General features: G+C 41.8%; 1 protein-coding gene across 1 annotated transcript in view; it reads left to right on the forward strand.

The window, feature by feature from the left end:
- Positions 1-16,381, forward strand: part of Ccdc175 (coiled-coil domain containing 175) — a 51,729-nt gene that overhangs the window by 8,283 nt on the left and 27,065 nt on the right. The window contains exons 4-10 of the mRNA XM_048415453.3: positions 733-868; positions 3,307-3,535; positions 5,131-5,253; positions 6,884-6,993; positions 9,734-9,815; positions 13,680-13,816; positions 16,177-16,287. Of these exons, the coding sequence (XP_048271410.3) occupies positions 733-868; positions 3,307-3,535; positions 5,131-5,253; positions 6,884-6,993; positions 9,734-9,815; positions 13,680-13,816; positions 16,177-16,287 (928 nt within the window). The remainder of the gene's footprint in view (positions 1-732; positions 869-3,306; positions 3,536-5,130; positions 5,254-6,883; positions 6,994-9,733; positions 9,816-13,679; positions 13,817-16,176; positions 16,288-16,381) is intronic.

Consider the following 16,381-nt stretch of genomic DNA (forward strand, 5'->3'; position numbering starts at 1 on the left):
GTTATTTTCATTGCTGATTTATAACTGTAAATTTGCTACCGTTATGAATTGTGATGTAAATATCTGGTAAGCCACCCCGTAGGGGTCGCGACCCATAGGTTGAGAACCGCTACTCTAAGGACTCCCATAGTCGCACTGGGTTCTCGCAAGAAGAGAGTCTTGAGGTAATGGCTTTCTCACCATTACAGTTTTAGGGTATGTAATCCGAAGAGGAGGGTGGGATAAAGAATCAAGACAGCAGAGAAGGGAGAGCTGACATGGAGTGCATTACAGCATCAGCTGCAACTAGCCACAGTTAATGATGAGAGCATGCTTGCTCCAATAAAGTTCCATCTCGGTAGCACCCACTGTTGGGAAGGAGGAAAGCAACACTCACACCCTGCTTCCTTTCACCCGTGTTTCGATGTCTGTCGCTCTTCCTGGACTTCTGACCACACATGCGTGGTCACAGATGGTCAATCCTGTACCAGAGACAGCAGGAAGTCCTTGGTAGGAGCTAATAGTGTGGGACCAGTGGGAGTCAGTTGCTGCCAAGACTCTGCCCTGTGAAGCTTTTCGGAGCACGGAAGCTGGTTATACCCCACTGACATGGTCCAGATGGCTAAGTGTAGAGGGTCTGGTGCAGAAACATGATGAAGGGAATAGTTCAGTGAAAGACGGTTCTTTTAGGGTAGGGTGAGCATCGCTGTGGTTCTCCCTGGAATGACGGTCATGTTTTCACTTGCTTTTAAGAATGTGTCAGAGATGCTCGCAGACTCAACATTTTTGAGCTAAATCAAATGAGAATCAAGGTGGAAAGGATGGATAACGAAGTAGAGTTTGTAAAGAAGAAAATCCGTGATCTGGAGGAAGTGAATGAAGCTCTGGGGTAGGTATTTCTCCCTTCAGTGTTTGAGAGACTGGAAATGCTCATTGGCAAACTAGATGCTGTCTTCCGGGGCACCTCCCAAGGTTGAAGCTTACAGTGTTTTCAGTTTCTGCTCCTACAGAAATTAAGTTTGCAGCCCTGCCCTGCTCCAAGGCAAGCCCTCTTGTTGGAAATACAAGTACATATCAATCCAATTCTGCTTCATCCAGTTCAGTTCCTTAAACTTCTTCAATCTTGCCTATAATCTACTGACAAGTGAAGTTAGTTCGAGGCTTTATACAGAGTTAATGAGACCATGTATGTAACTGCCTATAGTGTGGGGTCTCCCGGCACCATCTCTTTATTCCTGAGCTGTTGCCTTGAGCCAACACTTCATCCCATGGGTCTCATTTTTCTTTAAAACAGAATTTGGAACTCCTGACCCAACCTAGCCCATAAGAGGAAGATCTATTCTAAAAGGAGAAAACAATAAAAGGTTTGAAGAATAGCTCATCACTGTGAGCAAATTTGCAAGGCTCAGACATAACTATCAGCATGCTGGCATTCCATATTAAGAAATGTTCAAGGGACTCCATCATAGCATAGAAGTTGATACACAGGGACTGGTATGATCTCAAAGCCCACGGGCTTGCTTTCTAAACCAGGTCCTCAGAACACTTGCCCTGGGAGGTATGTTATAAATGAGGCTCGTAATTACATACTGAGGAATACTGATTATTCTAGCTCCTACTAAGGATTCACAAAGCATTTTATGCATGGACTGCGCTAGCTACAGTTTCCAGAGATAGCTATTAACCAGACTACTTCTAAACCGACAACCAGAAAGAAAACATGCAGCCGGACATACCAAGCGACATCACTCCTTTCTGCTCCCATGATTTTGGGGTTTGAGTGGGGATCAGGATCCTGAGGGGGCTTGTCAACACAGAGACTTCTGGGATTTGGTAGGCCTAACTGATAGCAGGGTGGAGATAAAGATCAGTATTTCTAGTAGCTTCTGAGTAACTCTCATCCTGTAGTTCCATCACGATTGGAAATTCTCTGCTGTAGATAAATCTTTTCAAAAAATATTTATTTATTTATTATGTACACAATATTCTGTCTGTGTGTGTGCCTGCAGGCCAGAAGAGGGCACCAGACCCCATTACAGATAGTTGTGAGCCATCCTGAGTTGCTGGGAATTGAACTTAGGACCTTTGGAAGAGCAGGTGATGCTCTTAATGTCTGAGCCATCTCTCCAGCCCCCACTGTAGATAAATCTTGAGGGAAAGAGAAGGTACAACATAGAGGTTGGCGGATTGATGAGACAGAACTGTAAAGCTACAATCACCACCTGTTCTTCTACTTTCCAAAGGAAGATGTATTATCCAGGTCCTCACAGGCTCTGACGAGCAGTGGTGAGACCCTGCCGGCTCCTGCTCCCTGCTGGGAAACTAGAGACTATGGAGGCTTTGGGATGTGTTTTCCCTAGGCCTGCATCCTGCCTGTGTGTGCCGGTTTCTCAAAGCACCACCAGCAGCACCACCACAAATAGTTTTCCAGTCGATTTGGTTTCTTCCCTAAAGAGCTGCAATCCTTGGACTGATTCCCTCTCTAGTTTTCCCATGTTCAGCCCACAAAAGACCCAATGATTCACTCCATCACCATGTCTCCCACGCAGGCTGTTTTTATTTATGTTTTGTGATGTTTGGCCTCTGACAAATAAATTTCCTGAGGTTTCGAGTACCCTTCCCCCCACCAAAATGCTCTAACCCGGACACTAAATGTTAGGAAATGACTTTATGTTGCAAGAGCTTTTAAAGACTGAAACAGAGAAACGACATCAATTTTTCCTTCTTCTAACCTCTCCGCTATCTCTGTGCCGATGTTTCCTCCCAGAATTCAGGCCTTCCTCAGGGGGATGCGGCCCACGGTGCATGTGTGTGAGATGCATGACTGAGATTTGTGCTCAGATCTGGGAGATAAGAGGAGAAATCAGGTCTCAAACATTGTCTGAGCAGAGAGTTGGTTGCAGCCTTACCTTCCTGTCCAGAGGAAGGCTAAATTTCTCTCAGGCCCACTCCACAGAGTTATGGCTTCAGGGAGAATGGAGACACGACAGAATGTATGTTTCTTTGACTGAATAGCCTGCCTCCAAACACTCATGGCCGGATTCCATTCACTCATTCAAAATGACTTTTGAACCGTCTTAGTCTTTAAGCCAAAATATCCTCTAATATTCTGGCACATGGAGATAGGTAGGGTCAGGTGGAGCCAGGAGACTGACGTTTTAGCAGTGACTAAAAAAGTTGCAAACTCGTTCTGCTTCCTTATATGCATATTAAGTTTAAATTTAAACCACAAAAGCAGTCAGAAGATAAGCATGTCATCGGAGGATCCACATTCCTTCCTTCCCTGAACACCATCCTTTTCTACCCAGAGTCCTTCTCTCCTTCCAGGGTAAAGCAAGAGGAACTGGCAAAGCGGCATGCCAAGTTTGTCCTGTCGCTGAACCAAACCCTGGAAGAGAAAGCCATAGCCACTATCTACATAAACGACACCTACACCAGGATAAACTTGGAGAGGGAAGAGATTTTACTGCAAAAGCAATGTCTGCAAGAGGCAAATGAGTTAATGGAAAGACATAAAGAGGAGTATCTTGAGAAGAAAAATGAGTTAGCTGCCCAGGTAAGGGGGTAGGGCTTACTCTTTTTGAATTCAGTGTTGTCTTGAATCTAAGGTAGGCGATGGGATTTTTTTTTCTTTTTTTGTCTGTCCTGGAGGCTAGCTGGTAAGGTGCACTGTGATTGTCTCCTGGGAACTACTGCACAGCAGTGGAGTGAGAAGCTCATGGTTGTACCTATTTGCTTTTTTGCTTCTTTGGGGGCCTCCAGGAAGAGACATTCACAGTGGTGCACATTCAGTTCCTAGAACAGAATACAGGGGCAGAATTCTCGGTAGTGGTCCCTTGCCTACGTAGGGATGAGGGATTTGCCACCATCTTATCTAGTTCCACTTCTGTATACACAGAACGCAGGAGTCGGGCAGAATACCTGCAAGGCCGGCTACTCCAGCTGCAGCAGCATTAGACAGGAGTAGCCTTCAGAGGGGCTGCCAGACCCCAGTGCACAAAAATCAAACTGTAGTATGAGGCCCAGTGGTGACTGACCGTGCTGTGTTTAGCGGGGTCACTGCCCAACTGCTTAGGGTTCTTTTATTTCTCATTGTGGCTTGGTTGTGCTGGAAAAGGTAGAGCCACCTCCATTCTTCTTTTATAGAAAGGAGCTGCACCCATAGTGGGAACTTCTGCAGAGCTTTGGCTGCGTCCTTCCCAAAATGGGAATGGGCGTAAGCTCGGGGACTTCCTCCATATTCATCCTGAGCCGCCTGCTTCCACCTTCAGACGCAGGAAGTCAAACTTGAGCTAAAGCGATGTAACATTAACTAGAAAGGGAAGAAGGAAGGTTAATTTACTGCATTACTGTTTTCATTTTTTTTTCTAATTTTTAACAAAATGTATCTATCAACAAGTTTCACTCATATGAATGCGTACTCTGGTGCATAGATATTGATTGTGGTCACATTCATTCAAAATAGATAACACTGAAAAAAGGGGCAGATGGGGCCAATGGAAAGACAGCCAGGCACAAGAGTTCATACGTGTCACTCGGTACACTTTCTCACGCCTCTCTGCTCAGTATTACCTTGTTCTTGATCGTTCAGTTTGCTGACAATCAGGTTTGATTTTAGTAAGCGTCACTCATTTCCCTAGAGTATGACATGTGACCAGATGTTTGATTTGGGGAAAAAAAAAAAAACAGGAAAAACTGTCTATGATTATAAACTGCCTCGTCTTCAGTGACTTTGTAGTCTCCATCTTTAGTTGGCTTTTTTTTTTTTTAAGGTAGTGTGAATGGGGTTTTCTAGAGAAGTGATTGCTCCCTTCATTCCCCTTATCTGCTTGATGCACAGTAGTGTGGTACCCACGGCTGTGATGCTACAGCAAGTCCCTGCAGTGGCAAGATGCTTTTATCCTTCCTCAGCAACGGCCATTGCCATACCACATATAACTAAAGTTTGACCCGCAGGATTTGTGGGCTTGTCTTTTACACTAGGGAATAAGCAAACCCTGGTTTTGTTTCATTTTCTTTTAAATTGATAGTTTACTTAGATGGGAAATGGTGCTTTTAAATGAAGCAGGAATTGGGTTGACAAACAGAAAGATCTTCCTCAGCTCTGCTGTGTTAATCAGCTCTGGAACTGGCTTACTGTTGCCCCTATAGATGCAAGAGTTTAAGCAACACTGTGAAGCCAGGAGAAAAGAGACGTACAGTAAGAAGAAAGAATTGACCAAGTTGCAAAACAGAATAATAAGAATGAAGCAAACAGTTACTACCAGCACAGTGGTAAGAAAAAAATAAAAACCTTCCTTTAGCCCAATCTAAGCATACCTGGTTTTTTTTTTTAAGTTTATTTAATTCATCTTCCTGTTGGCCTAAGAGGGTGCCAATGGCAAGCTAACATTTCCTACACTTTCTTCGAAGTGCTATAGCATATCCAGATTATATTTTATGGACTAAAATATCTTTAAAATATTTAAAATGTCTTTGAAAATGATCTTTAAAACTGCATGTAAAACTAGCTAAATATGTATTAACACCAGCTATTCTTTTCCCACAATTAGTTGAATGACTGGGCCTGTAGTGCATCAGAAAGCGCATGCCAAACCACACAGCACAGCGGTTACAGGGAAACAGCTCACCTTTCTGCCAGAACGCACCCATGATTCCATCACATGTTACATGAGGCGCACGTGCTAACCTTAATTATGGTATCTAATTTCTGTAGCCCTGGTAAAAAATAAAATGCTTCTCTCACATGTGTGTGTTAGAAGATAACACACATGTGTGTGTTATCTGCCTTTAGATTCCCAACACGCAGAGGTCAGACCAGGCTGAAGAAAGTCGGCCTGCTCCTCACTGTGTCATCTCTGTGGCCAAGCTCAGACCTCCACTTTGAGCCTCCTACAGTAGGAGGAAGCACTCCAAGTTTGGCAGCTGTAATAATCTCACCCCAGAACCTGCTGCACCCCCTGCCAACTCTGAACTGCGTCACATCCACCTGAACTGAAAGATGGAACCACTAACGTATTAAATGGAGGAGGGGGGGAATACTGCCTAGTACAGTGGATTTTTGTGGAGCTTCCCAAAGCATAGTCTGAGGCCACAGGGAAGTACAGACTAGCAAGATCCGTGGAATATTCAGTTTAGACACCTTTTTGGCCAGGCCAAACTGGGAACATTGGCAGGAAAAGAATGAAATGTGGTTCTTCAGGCAAGGGTAGCTGGGGGCTAGAGGCGATGAATATTAGGTCCATCCGTTTGACTGGCATGTAAGATTCATGGAACCCAAACTGGAAAATGTGAACTTGGGCACTGAATAGTAGGTCTAACCACGGTGACTGATCAGGGTTCTCTCAGAATCCAGCTGACTTTGATGGCCCTTCTAGAACTTCCGTTGACTCTGGAGCTATGCTCCTATAGTCAGTCACGTGGTACTCTAGAGAGAAAAAACATTTTGAACAGCTTTTAGCCTGTTGGGCGATTTTCTAGGAAGTTACTAAATTAGCATCTGTCCCCAAAGTGGTCACACATCAGTCACCTAAAAAATGGTTCATTCTATTTCATCTTGAATACAAATGAATTTATTAAAGGAGATATGTACACACACATACACACATGCGTACACACACACATGTGTTTTCTCACTACTGTTTTTAGTCATCTACCCCCTCAACAAATTTTGTGTTTTCTGGTTGTTTCAAAATTGTTTTGTTGTTGTTGTTGTTTTGCCAAATTGAGTTTTAAAAGGATCATAAAAATGATTTTTTTTTTTACTAAAAGGGGGGCCCTATTATAAACGTTGCTTGGATGATGCATAAAATCCTCAGAGAACCTGAATTGCAGTTGTGAGTCATGTGCTGATAACTGGCTGTCATATTTTTGTTGATATATCATATTTTTGTTTGATCACTAGATGCTTAGTGATCACAGTTTAGAGATGTCCCGACTGCAGGACTCATTAACTCTATGGGAGAGAAAGGTAGAAGACTTGAGGAGAGTTTGCACAAGTCTGGAGGAGAAGCTGTAAGTGAGACACTTTATTTTACCCGGGGGCCCTGCTGGATGCCAGTTAGCCAAGTTGTTTGATTGTTTGTTTGTTCGTCTGTTTGTTTTTATCACCTTAACAAAATACCTGGTGTAAGCGATCTATGAAGAGAAAAGCATCCTTTTGGTCCACAGTTGTAGAGGCTACAGACTGTGCTCATGTGGCCTCTCTGTCCGTGCCACATATAAACAGTACCTGGTGAGAATAATGTGTGACGCAGAGAGCACACTTACAACATAGGAAGCAGAAAAAAATGGAAACAAGAAACAATGGCTCACAGTCCCAACCAAAGATCTGTCCAGTGACCTTTCACCTGTGCTGGACCCTGTCCCCTTAAAGACTCCACAGTCTCCTCATATCACCACCCCGGAGATGCAGTCTTTAACTCATGCATCTTTGGAAGACCAATCAAGGTTCAAGGGTAACACCTAATAAGTCACTTTCATTCTCAGAAACACATCGCTAATATTAAATGGGAACAATATTTGGTTTATTCAAATCTATGCAATTGCTTTGTGGGCTCACCACCCCACTTAGTCAGATTTCAGATGATCTGTGGTATGGAGAGGTGGGGATCGCAGGTGCTGTAGACACTTGCGGCAGAAAGGAACTCTTTGGAATGCATTATCCTTACTTCAGTTCCTCAGTCTAAACTAACAACACAGGAATATGGGAAGGGCATTGATGGGACACAGCATGAGTTTGTAACACGCCCGGCTACATGTTAACACATGCCTTACACTTAGTCGAGGAGTCTTGCATCCTTTACTAAGAAAACACAGGGAAGCCTGGGGCAAAAAAAAAAAAAAATCATTCTTATAAGAGGAACTGTATTCAGAACCCGAAGAAAATCTTCCGTTTATCTAAAAGATCGCAGTCTGCTTCCTTTGAAGAAAGTGTTGTGTAGCACGAATAATAAAAACCCAGACACAGAAATTAGAATTCAGTCTGAAAGTCAGAAGAGTAAAGCCACTAGAGAGCTCTTCCTTCTAAAAAATCCTCAAACTGAAAGAGGAAGAGTTGTTTCTCATGCCAAAAGCCTAGGAGTCATCTGGAATTTGGGCTTTCCTCACTACTGCCTACAACACAACTTGAATGCTAAACAAACCTACTCTTCTTCCATACCTTCAAACTCTATCCTGTCGGCTGAACTGATGTTCTGTTGCCATGAAGAGACACCATGACCACGGCAACTCTCAGAAAGTAAAGCATTTAACTAGTATTGCTTACAGTTCAGAGGTTTAGTCCATTGTCATCATGGTGGAAAGAACAGCACCATAAAGTCAGACACAGTCCTGGAGAAGTAGCTTAAGAGTTCTAATCTAGATCCATAGGCAGCAGGAAGAGAAAGACATGGCCTGGTTTGAGTATTTGAAACCCCAAAGCCCACCCCCAGTGACATACTTCCCCCAGTAAGGCACACCTCCTAATCCCTATTGAGTAGAGCTACTCCCTAACAACCAAGCACTGAAATACATGTGCCTACGGGGACTATTCCTATTCAAACTATCACACCTGAATACACCCATGTAGACCCACTTGTGACTATCACCCTTGCCTGATTAAACTGCAGTTATCGCTTTCAGCATGGTTCTTCCTCCATTTTTGTCTTTTTCCACAAAGACCTGAGTCTTCTTTTCAAAGCATGGATAATTTGTGTTGCTCCTCTACATTACTTCCCGGTTCCCTTCAGATTCAAACATGAAATCCTACCTGACTTTTCGAACCCCACACAATCTAAACACCATGTTAGACTGGAATAGACATGTTAGATGGAATCAGGTCATCCTTCCATCTTAACAATACCGGTCTATCTCTAGTCTCGGGGTCTTATCCTTCCTGAAGTCTTTTAGATCTGTATGTGGTTGGCTCCTTCTCATTATTTAAAGTCTTTCATGGGTTGTTGTAGAAGGAGTGGCAGGCCGCCACCCCCGGCTCCCAGCCACCTGGCTAACTTATACCCCAAAATAACAACATACAAACTATATTCATTTAAATACTGCCTGGCTTATTAATTTTAGCCTCTTATTGACTAACTCTCACATCTTGCTTTAACCCATATCTAATAATCTGTGTATCACCACGTGACTGTGGCTTACCGGGAGAGATTCAACATGTCTGACCTGGAGGCTGGCTCCATGGCAGCTCTCTGTCTCTGCCTCCTTTTTCCCAGCATTCTGTTCTGTCTACTCCACCTGTCTAAGCTTCTGTCCTATCAAAAGGCCAAGGCAGTCTCTTTATTTAACCAATGAAAGCAACACATAGAAAGAAGACCCTCCTACATCAATGGGTCAGCCCTGTAGAGATCATCCTAAACCACTTGAGCATTCTTGTTCTCAGGGCCTTAATAGCCTCACTCTAGCTTGCATTCCTTGGAATATTTAACACTCCCTGAAATATAGTTTAATTTTTGTGTGTCACTTTATTCTGACCACTCACTAGATTTAATTTCCATGAGTCAGGATTTGATGTATTTTGAGTCCCTAGTACTGAGAACAAATCTTGCACTGTGCAAGTGTTAATAATTTCTTCTCAAATACATCAATAAGCAAATGGTACATTAATTCATTAATTCGGCAGAGTAAAAACATAGAGTAATAAATAAAAACATAGGTTTTACATAGATGGGGCCAAAGAATTTAAGATGTCATAAGTAAGTGTGGCTTTGTGGAAAAACATGTTCTAACATTTATGGGTTTTCTTTCCTGTGTTTACAAGGTCATTTTTTCAGAGTCACAAGGAACTCCTGGATAGTACATCTTCTTTTAAGAAGAATGGGTACTTGAATAAGATACAGCAGGTAGGGTGGCAGAAATGACTTAACTGATAATTACGTCTTATTTTTTAGTTAATATATTAAGTTCCAATAAATGTTGAACATTTCAGAAGTAGGCTTTTCATAGAACACTATGAAAATTCATACCAACTAATTCCAACAGTTTAGCTCCTACCCGAGTTCTAAGTGTATGAAACAGCAAAGATTGTCCATGTGAAATGAATCAGATCCAGTTTGGTTACTTTTCATGTGGGTTGATAGTTTTATATTAGGAATAATTATGTTTAATGGACATGAATATTACTTAGGGAAATACAACAGTCATGCTGATATGTGGTATCTGTAAAACTTGACAATCATTCTACATTTAATAACATGAATGTTATTTAAAAGTATTTGAATTGGATTTATCACCAGGGGAACACTCTAGGTATTTTATTTTGCTTCTTTTTAATCTATTTTCCTTTTTCTATTGAATTTTTTCCCAAGTTTTGCTTTTATTTTGATTTTTAAAATTTTACACCAAATTTACCCTCATGGAAATTCAATCTAGACATTTTCTAAACTTAATTCAAAAGAAATTGAAAAAATAAGTAACCATGAATATAAACCAAGATTTAACTATGAGATATTTAATGAAGCATTCAATGGGGTAGTAAAAATTTAGGAGTGGGAAATGTGAATTAGATCTAACCGAAGGGAATTAGTTGAGTATTAATTAGCATTGCTCACAATATGTTATTGAATGGCAAGTGTTATACTGTAGAGCAGTATATATCACAGGGTCTATTCATTTATGAATACGCACAAATGCCTGAGATGTTTCTAATTACTGGCATTGAAGGAGAAATGTCTCTGGTCCCTCTTCTCCACCTCCATATGCTTACGAGTCCTGTAGCTCACCCTTAGCATAAGTATCCTCTTCTTATAGCTTCTCTTTCCGTCTTGCTCCAAATCAGCAAAGGTATAAAATCTATCCTTTCAGTTCCAGAAGCAAATTTAACAACACTGATTACTCCATAAGCTCCTGCAAAAATTTTTAGTGAATGTGGGAGAGATCTCCCATAGCAGTGTCTCCCAAGCCTTTTGCCACTTATATTAGGCTCTGGTTATCACATTTTTTACTTTCTGCTTCTATATAGTCAATATTTTATATTCCATATGTAAATGTGACCATGCAACATTTATCTGTCTATGTCTATATTGTTTTGCTTAACACATTGCCCCATTCATGTTTTTATCAACAACGGGATTTCCTCCTGCTTAAAGGCCGAACAGTGTTTTAATTCATGCCTACTGTCACTAGCTTTCCTTTGAGAGACACTTAGGGTTGGCCGTGTACCTTAGCTATTGTGAATAGTGTTTCTTTGGCCTGTCAATACATTACTAATCTAGCATGTTTGTTATAAAATGCCGTATACAGAACAGTAAATAACTGTGCATGACTGTGCAGTATATATATAGTTTTCTGATGAATATAATTCATTGATTTTAAAGATAAAAGTCTATCTTTTCATTTCTGGCTAATTTTGTTTTTGTAGCCTATATCACGAGAATATTCTCCGCCATTATCTTCTAGACCTTTCACATTTAAGTCTACAAAACATCTGTATGTGTCTATGCTGTGAGATCAAGGTCAAGTTTTCCCAACTGACCAACACAGTCCTTTCATCTATGATATTGCTTTTGGGCTATTGCTGGAAGTCAAGTGGGAGTCATATCCTACATATATGCTCAGATTATAGACTTTCTGTTCTGCTCATTCAAACTATTTTGTAACAATAGTAATTTTTAGTAAGTTCAAGATAAGTCTTCACAGCCAAAAGAGGACAATTTTAGCTAGTCCTAGGCCTTTGGATTTTTAATATAGTCTGTTAGGAAACCCGTTTGAATTTTATGGGGCTTGTCTGAAGGCTATGAATGACCTTGAGAAGAATTTCATATCTTTACAGTATGGAAGCTTCTAATCTATGAAGATTGCCTATATCTCCTTTGTATCAAATCTTCCTTGTTTGATTGTTTTGTTGGTTGGTTGTTTCTTTTTAACGATTCAGTTTCACGGATGTAGCCAATCTTTTGATTAATCTTCACTCAGATTCTGTCTTTGGCTTTGTTCGTTCATTTGTTTGATGCTATTCCTTTCAGTTGGCTCATTCACTGAGTTTCTGTGTCTCCTAAGTTCTGCTGTCACATGTTCACGTGACTGTACCACTGTCTTACCCGACTCTAGCTGTGTATGCTATCGTTGATACTTGTGCACACACCTTCAGTTTGTCTTCCCTGCTTTTCTGTGTTTCCTGCGCTCGTCTTCCACTGCAGCGCTCCAGAGAGAACACTCTCACTCGTGCCTTTAACTGGGCTGTTATATTTCTCAGTGGCTAAGTATTTGGTACCTTTTCAAATCCAAATCTGCTATCTCACTCTACCATTTCCAGTTCCCAGCCCCAGCTGTCAAGCACCCATACTTCCTTGAGCAAAATAAGCAGTCGCTGTGTAGTTTAGTGTTGGATAATACTAACAGCAGATGCTTGCATGGATCTGCGGTCTATTATTTCTCCCTCTTTTCTTGGTGGGAAACTATATGCTGGCTATTGTGCAATTAAAATGTTTAGAACACAGTTTGATACCTAGGATGATGATGATTTCCTCAGGAGAAGATCATCTTTGACTTTGTGTCAGACACAGGAGGCTTTAGCAGTTCCAGTTACCCTAATCCACCTCAACTTTCCCTGGGAAAAACCCTTCGACATCTCAGCCTACAGCGACAGAGGATTCACTAGACCTGATGTCTGGATTTTCTCTCTGCATTGGCTTTTGTCCCCTGGGCATCCAAGAAAACTAAATATCCATATGTCACTTTCCATACTGGTGAATGCCCTAAGGGCAGAGATTTTCTATGGCAGCCACCTCACGCTATGTTCTTGCCTTCTCCTAGAACAAGGTTGCCTTCTACCTCACGACATTATTAGCTATTAGATACTCACAAGAAGACTGTTCTCATTGTATTATCTCATGGCACTCAGCCAGAGAGTCATCTTGAACTACCCACCATTCCAACTAAAGCGAACTTTCTTCTCTCACTTAAAGCATCTCAATATAGACTTCCAGCTACAAGCTCCCCCCTCCTGAAGGGCATCAATGGGCACTGGTGGCTTTGTATGTCCTCATTTAGCACTACAGTCATTTTTCTGGATCTGTCAAGGAATTGGGCTCAAACACTTCTGTCAAATTCAAAATCTCTTCTATCACATATCATCACGATTCCTGCATTCTAATGCCCATCCTCCCTTATTCTGTCTCTCTACAATTTACAATACCTGTGTGTATATCACTTCACTTCATCCATGTGAATTCCATTTGTCCATAGAAAATGCAAAGTTTGCCTTTTAGAATCTTCTGGGATTTCTTCTTGCTCAAACATCTCCCATCGGTATTGGGTTGAAGGAAGAACTTCCTGGTGTTCACACTTTTCTGAGGGGTTGGAGGATACAGAAGATCCAGTTCTAGTTACCGTGGAGCAAGCACGTTGAGTGAGGGCTTCTATGGGACGACATTTCATTTGTCCTATTACACCTTATATTCTTGGAAAGGGACACAAAATTGTTTTATGATCAAAGACTGTCTGTAATATTCTCTTTCAGCATGGATTATCATTGTATGGCTTCATGTCAATATTTACAGCCTTTATTTTCTTGTCAAAGTTCCCAGAAAAAGCTCCAAAGCTTACAGTCACATATTTGCTGCAGAATTAAGCTGCTTGCCCTCTGTGCGAGATCTGCTGTGTTAGGAGCAGCATATGCTATACTATTGATACTGCTCACCCAAAGACTACTATCTATCGAATCAATTCCTTTAATCCGATTTCTTTCTCACTCCCTTTTTTTCCAGCTGGGGGATAAAATACGCAAAGTGGAAATAGAGAACACAGACCTCCGAGAGAGACTGAACACACTCATCAGACAATATACTACGGTTATGGATGAGGAAGAGAAAGTGTTCCTCCAGAAGCAGAAGATCTCTGATGAGTACGCCTCTCCTCTGCTTGCCACAGCTAGCGGTGCCCACATGGTGGCCCATCTAAGCCCATCTTCGCTTTCAACACTGTTGACAACAAGACACTCTTTTTTTTTTGATAATCAGTTGGCATACTTCTAATCTGCCTCTCCAGTGCTAAGAAATGCTTTTCTCTTCTAGATCAGATTACATCCATCAAAATTAAGTGTATTAGGAACACTTGTAAATCAGACCCAGGAAACAATAGTTACTGGGTGAGACCTGGCAGAGAGTGCGGTCCCTTTCTCAGGCAAGAGTTTGATTACCTACAGTGATTTCAGAAAAGACTCATTTCCCGTTTATTACCTATTGAACCCCATTTGGCCCCCAAGGTTTGGTCATTTTACCTCCCAAATATTTCTCCACTCCATTCCTTCCTCTCTGCTCCACCGCTTGCTTTGACCTGCCTCTCCAAACATCTTCTCTTCTTTCCCACCCCCTACTTGTCTACTTTCAACCCTTTGACTCAACACTGTCCTATCACAACAGGATGCAAATCTTTGGTCTTGTTGGTCTACAGAGACACCAGAAAAGGCATTCTGTCTAATTCTCCCTGTGTGCCTAGGACTTCATCTACTGCTGTGCAGGTGCTGGTGTGCACCGATGCCCTCTGCAGGAATACCACACGGTGATGTCTGGAAAAGCGAAATTTTGTAGGAAAAAGAAAGCCCACTAGAACAACCAGAGTCACAGCCCAGGAAATCTAACTGCTGTGCACACCCAGGGCCATTTAGGTGAGGGGGAGTTTATGCTTGCTCTGTAACCTTTAAGCTACACAGTTGCGGCAAACAAGGTGCCTCATCTGATTGCACAGAATACCAGCTGTCACAATCACACGAGTGCAAATTGTCCCCAGATAACTATTGGAGTCATCTGGAATAGTAAATTGTGTTGATGGCACATAACCACAGCAGTAAAAATTCGCTGTCATCGTGGCCTTTTGTCTTCAGTTCAGCCTCCATGACACGATGCCGTCAACTGGTTGGCCTAAACAGAAATCTGTTTTCTCTCTGCTATAAATGCTGGGAACCTTGACCACACAGCCAATACAAACATGCTTAGGCTCTAGTGAGGACCCTCTTTCTGACTTACAAATACCTCTCTCTCTCTCTCTCTCTCTTTCTCTCTCTCCCTCTCCCCTCCTCTTTTTTCTCTCTTTACACAGAAAAAGAGTGCACTGATCTCATCATGAGGACCCCACCCCCAACACCTCATCCACACTAAATCCCTTCCAAAAGGTCCCATGACAATATGTGCCCAAAACATCATGAAATCCTTAAGCATAGAAACATAGATCTTAGAGAGCATAAGTTACTTTGCTTTCAGAATCATCACATGAGGCTTTGAAGGTGAGTCACTTAGGTGGGATGCTTTCTCTTCCAGAGAAGTTCTTGTCACCGTCATTTAAACAAAACTGTGAATTTCTCTTAGCTTCATTTTCTCTACTATATATCAGCACAAAAGAATACCAACTATAAGAAGTCTCATTGGTCTGCATACCCCGCCAGTAGTAAGCTAACCCATTCTACCAATGAGACAGGTATCGTAGCCCTAATTTTTGAGATACTGAAATGGAGACTTACCCACAGGGAAGGTTTCTTGTCCAAGGTCCCTTTGTAATTCGCATGTTCAGCCTGCCCTCAGAGTTGGTCTAACTGAGTTCCTCTCCTTTCTCAGGAAAGCCTGATGGAAGTTATAAATAAATGTATTAAGAGAGGCGCAGCCACTTGATGAAGTGCTAGACAATGACCCCTGCCGTCTTGTGTTAATAGAGCAGCTAGTGTTCTTTTGGTGACTTGAGAATTGTTTATGCAGTTCTCAAGTTTATGCAAGTTCTATGTGTAAATTTCTATTAATCCACTGCTTGAACAGAGACTTGTTTGTTTCTATTGGTTTATCTGGTAAATTATTCATAATCTAAGCTTCCCAAGATCCTTTTAATTTTTTTTTAAAGATTTACTTATTTTATGTGCACGGATGTTTTTATTGCATGTATACTTGTGCACTGCATGTGTGCCTGGTGCACAGGGAAGTCAGAAGAGGGTACTGGATCCCCAGGAACTGGAGTTGTAGATGGTTGTGAGCTGTCATCTGGATGCTGAGACTCAAACCCAGCTGGTCCTCTGCAAGAGGAAGAGCTCCTAATCACTGAGCCATCTCTCCAGCCCCTACTTCCTTTAAAAAGGATTTATATATGCAAATTTTTGTATTGGTAAATGAAGATAAGTTTTTTTGCCTATGGTGCCTAAACCTCCACATTCAAACCTCCAGCTCCTCTGGATAATCATCCCAACGTTCAGTAAAATGGCCATCACTTCTTTTTCCATGCTAGAAATCAGAAACAGATCGGGCTCATTAATCAGAAGGAAAACTTACTAGCCCAGAGAAGAGTCGACATCAAAAACATGGACGAAGGCTATGAAATCCTGCAGAGTCTTCACGAGTATGTGTGTGCCTTTGCCGTCTTTACTCTTTTTGTGTTTATTTCTTTAAGCTGGAACCATAAGTCTGTATGGACATGTAGTGTATTACAGGAA

Source organism: Myodes glareolus, chromosome 11 (genome assembly GCF_982192425.1).
Source record: "Myodes glareolus chromosome 11, mMyoGla1.1, whole genome shotgun sequence".
NCBI lineage: Eukaryota > Metazoa > Chordata > Mammalia > Rodentia > Cricetidae > Myodes > Myodes glareolus.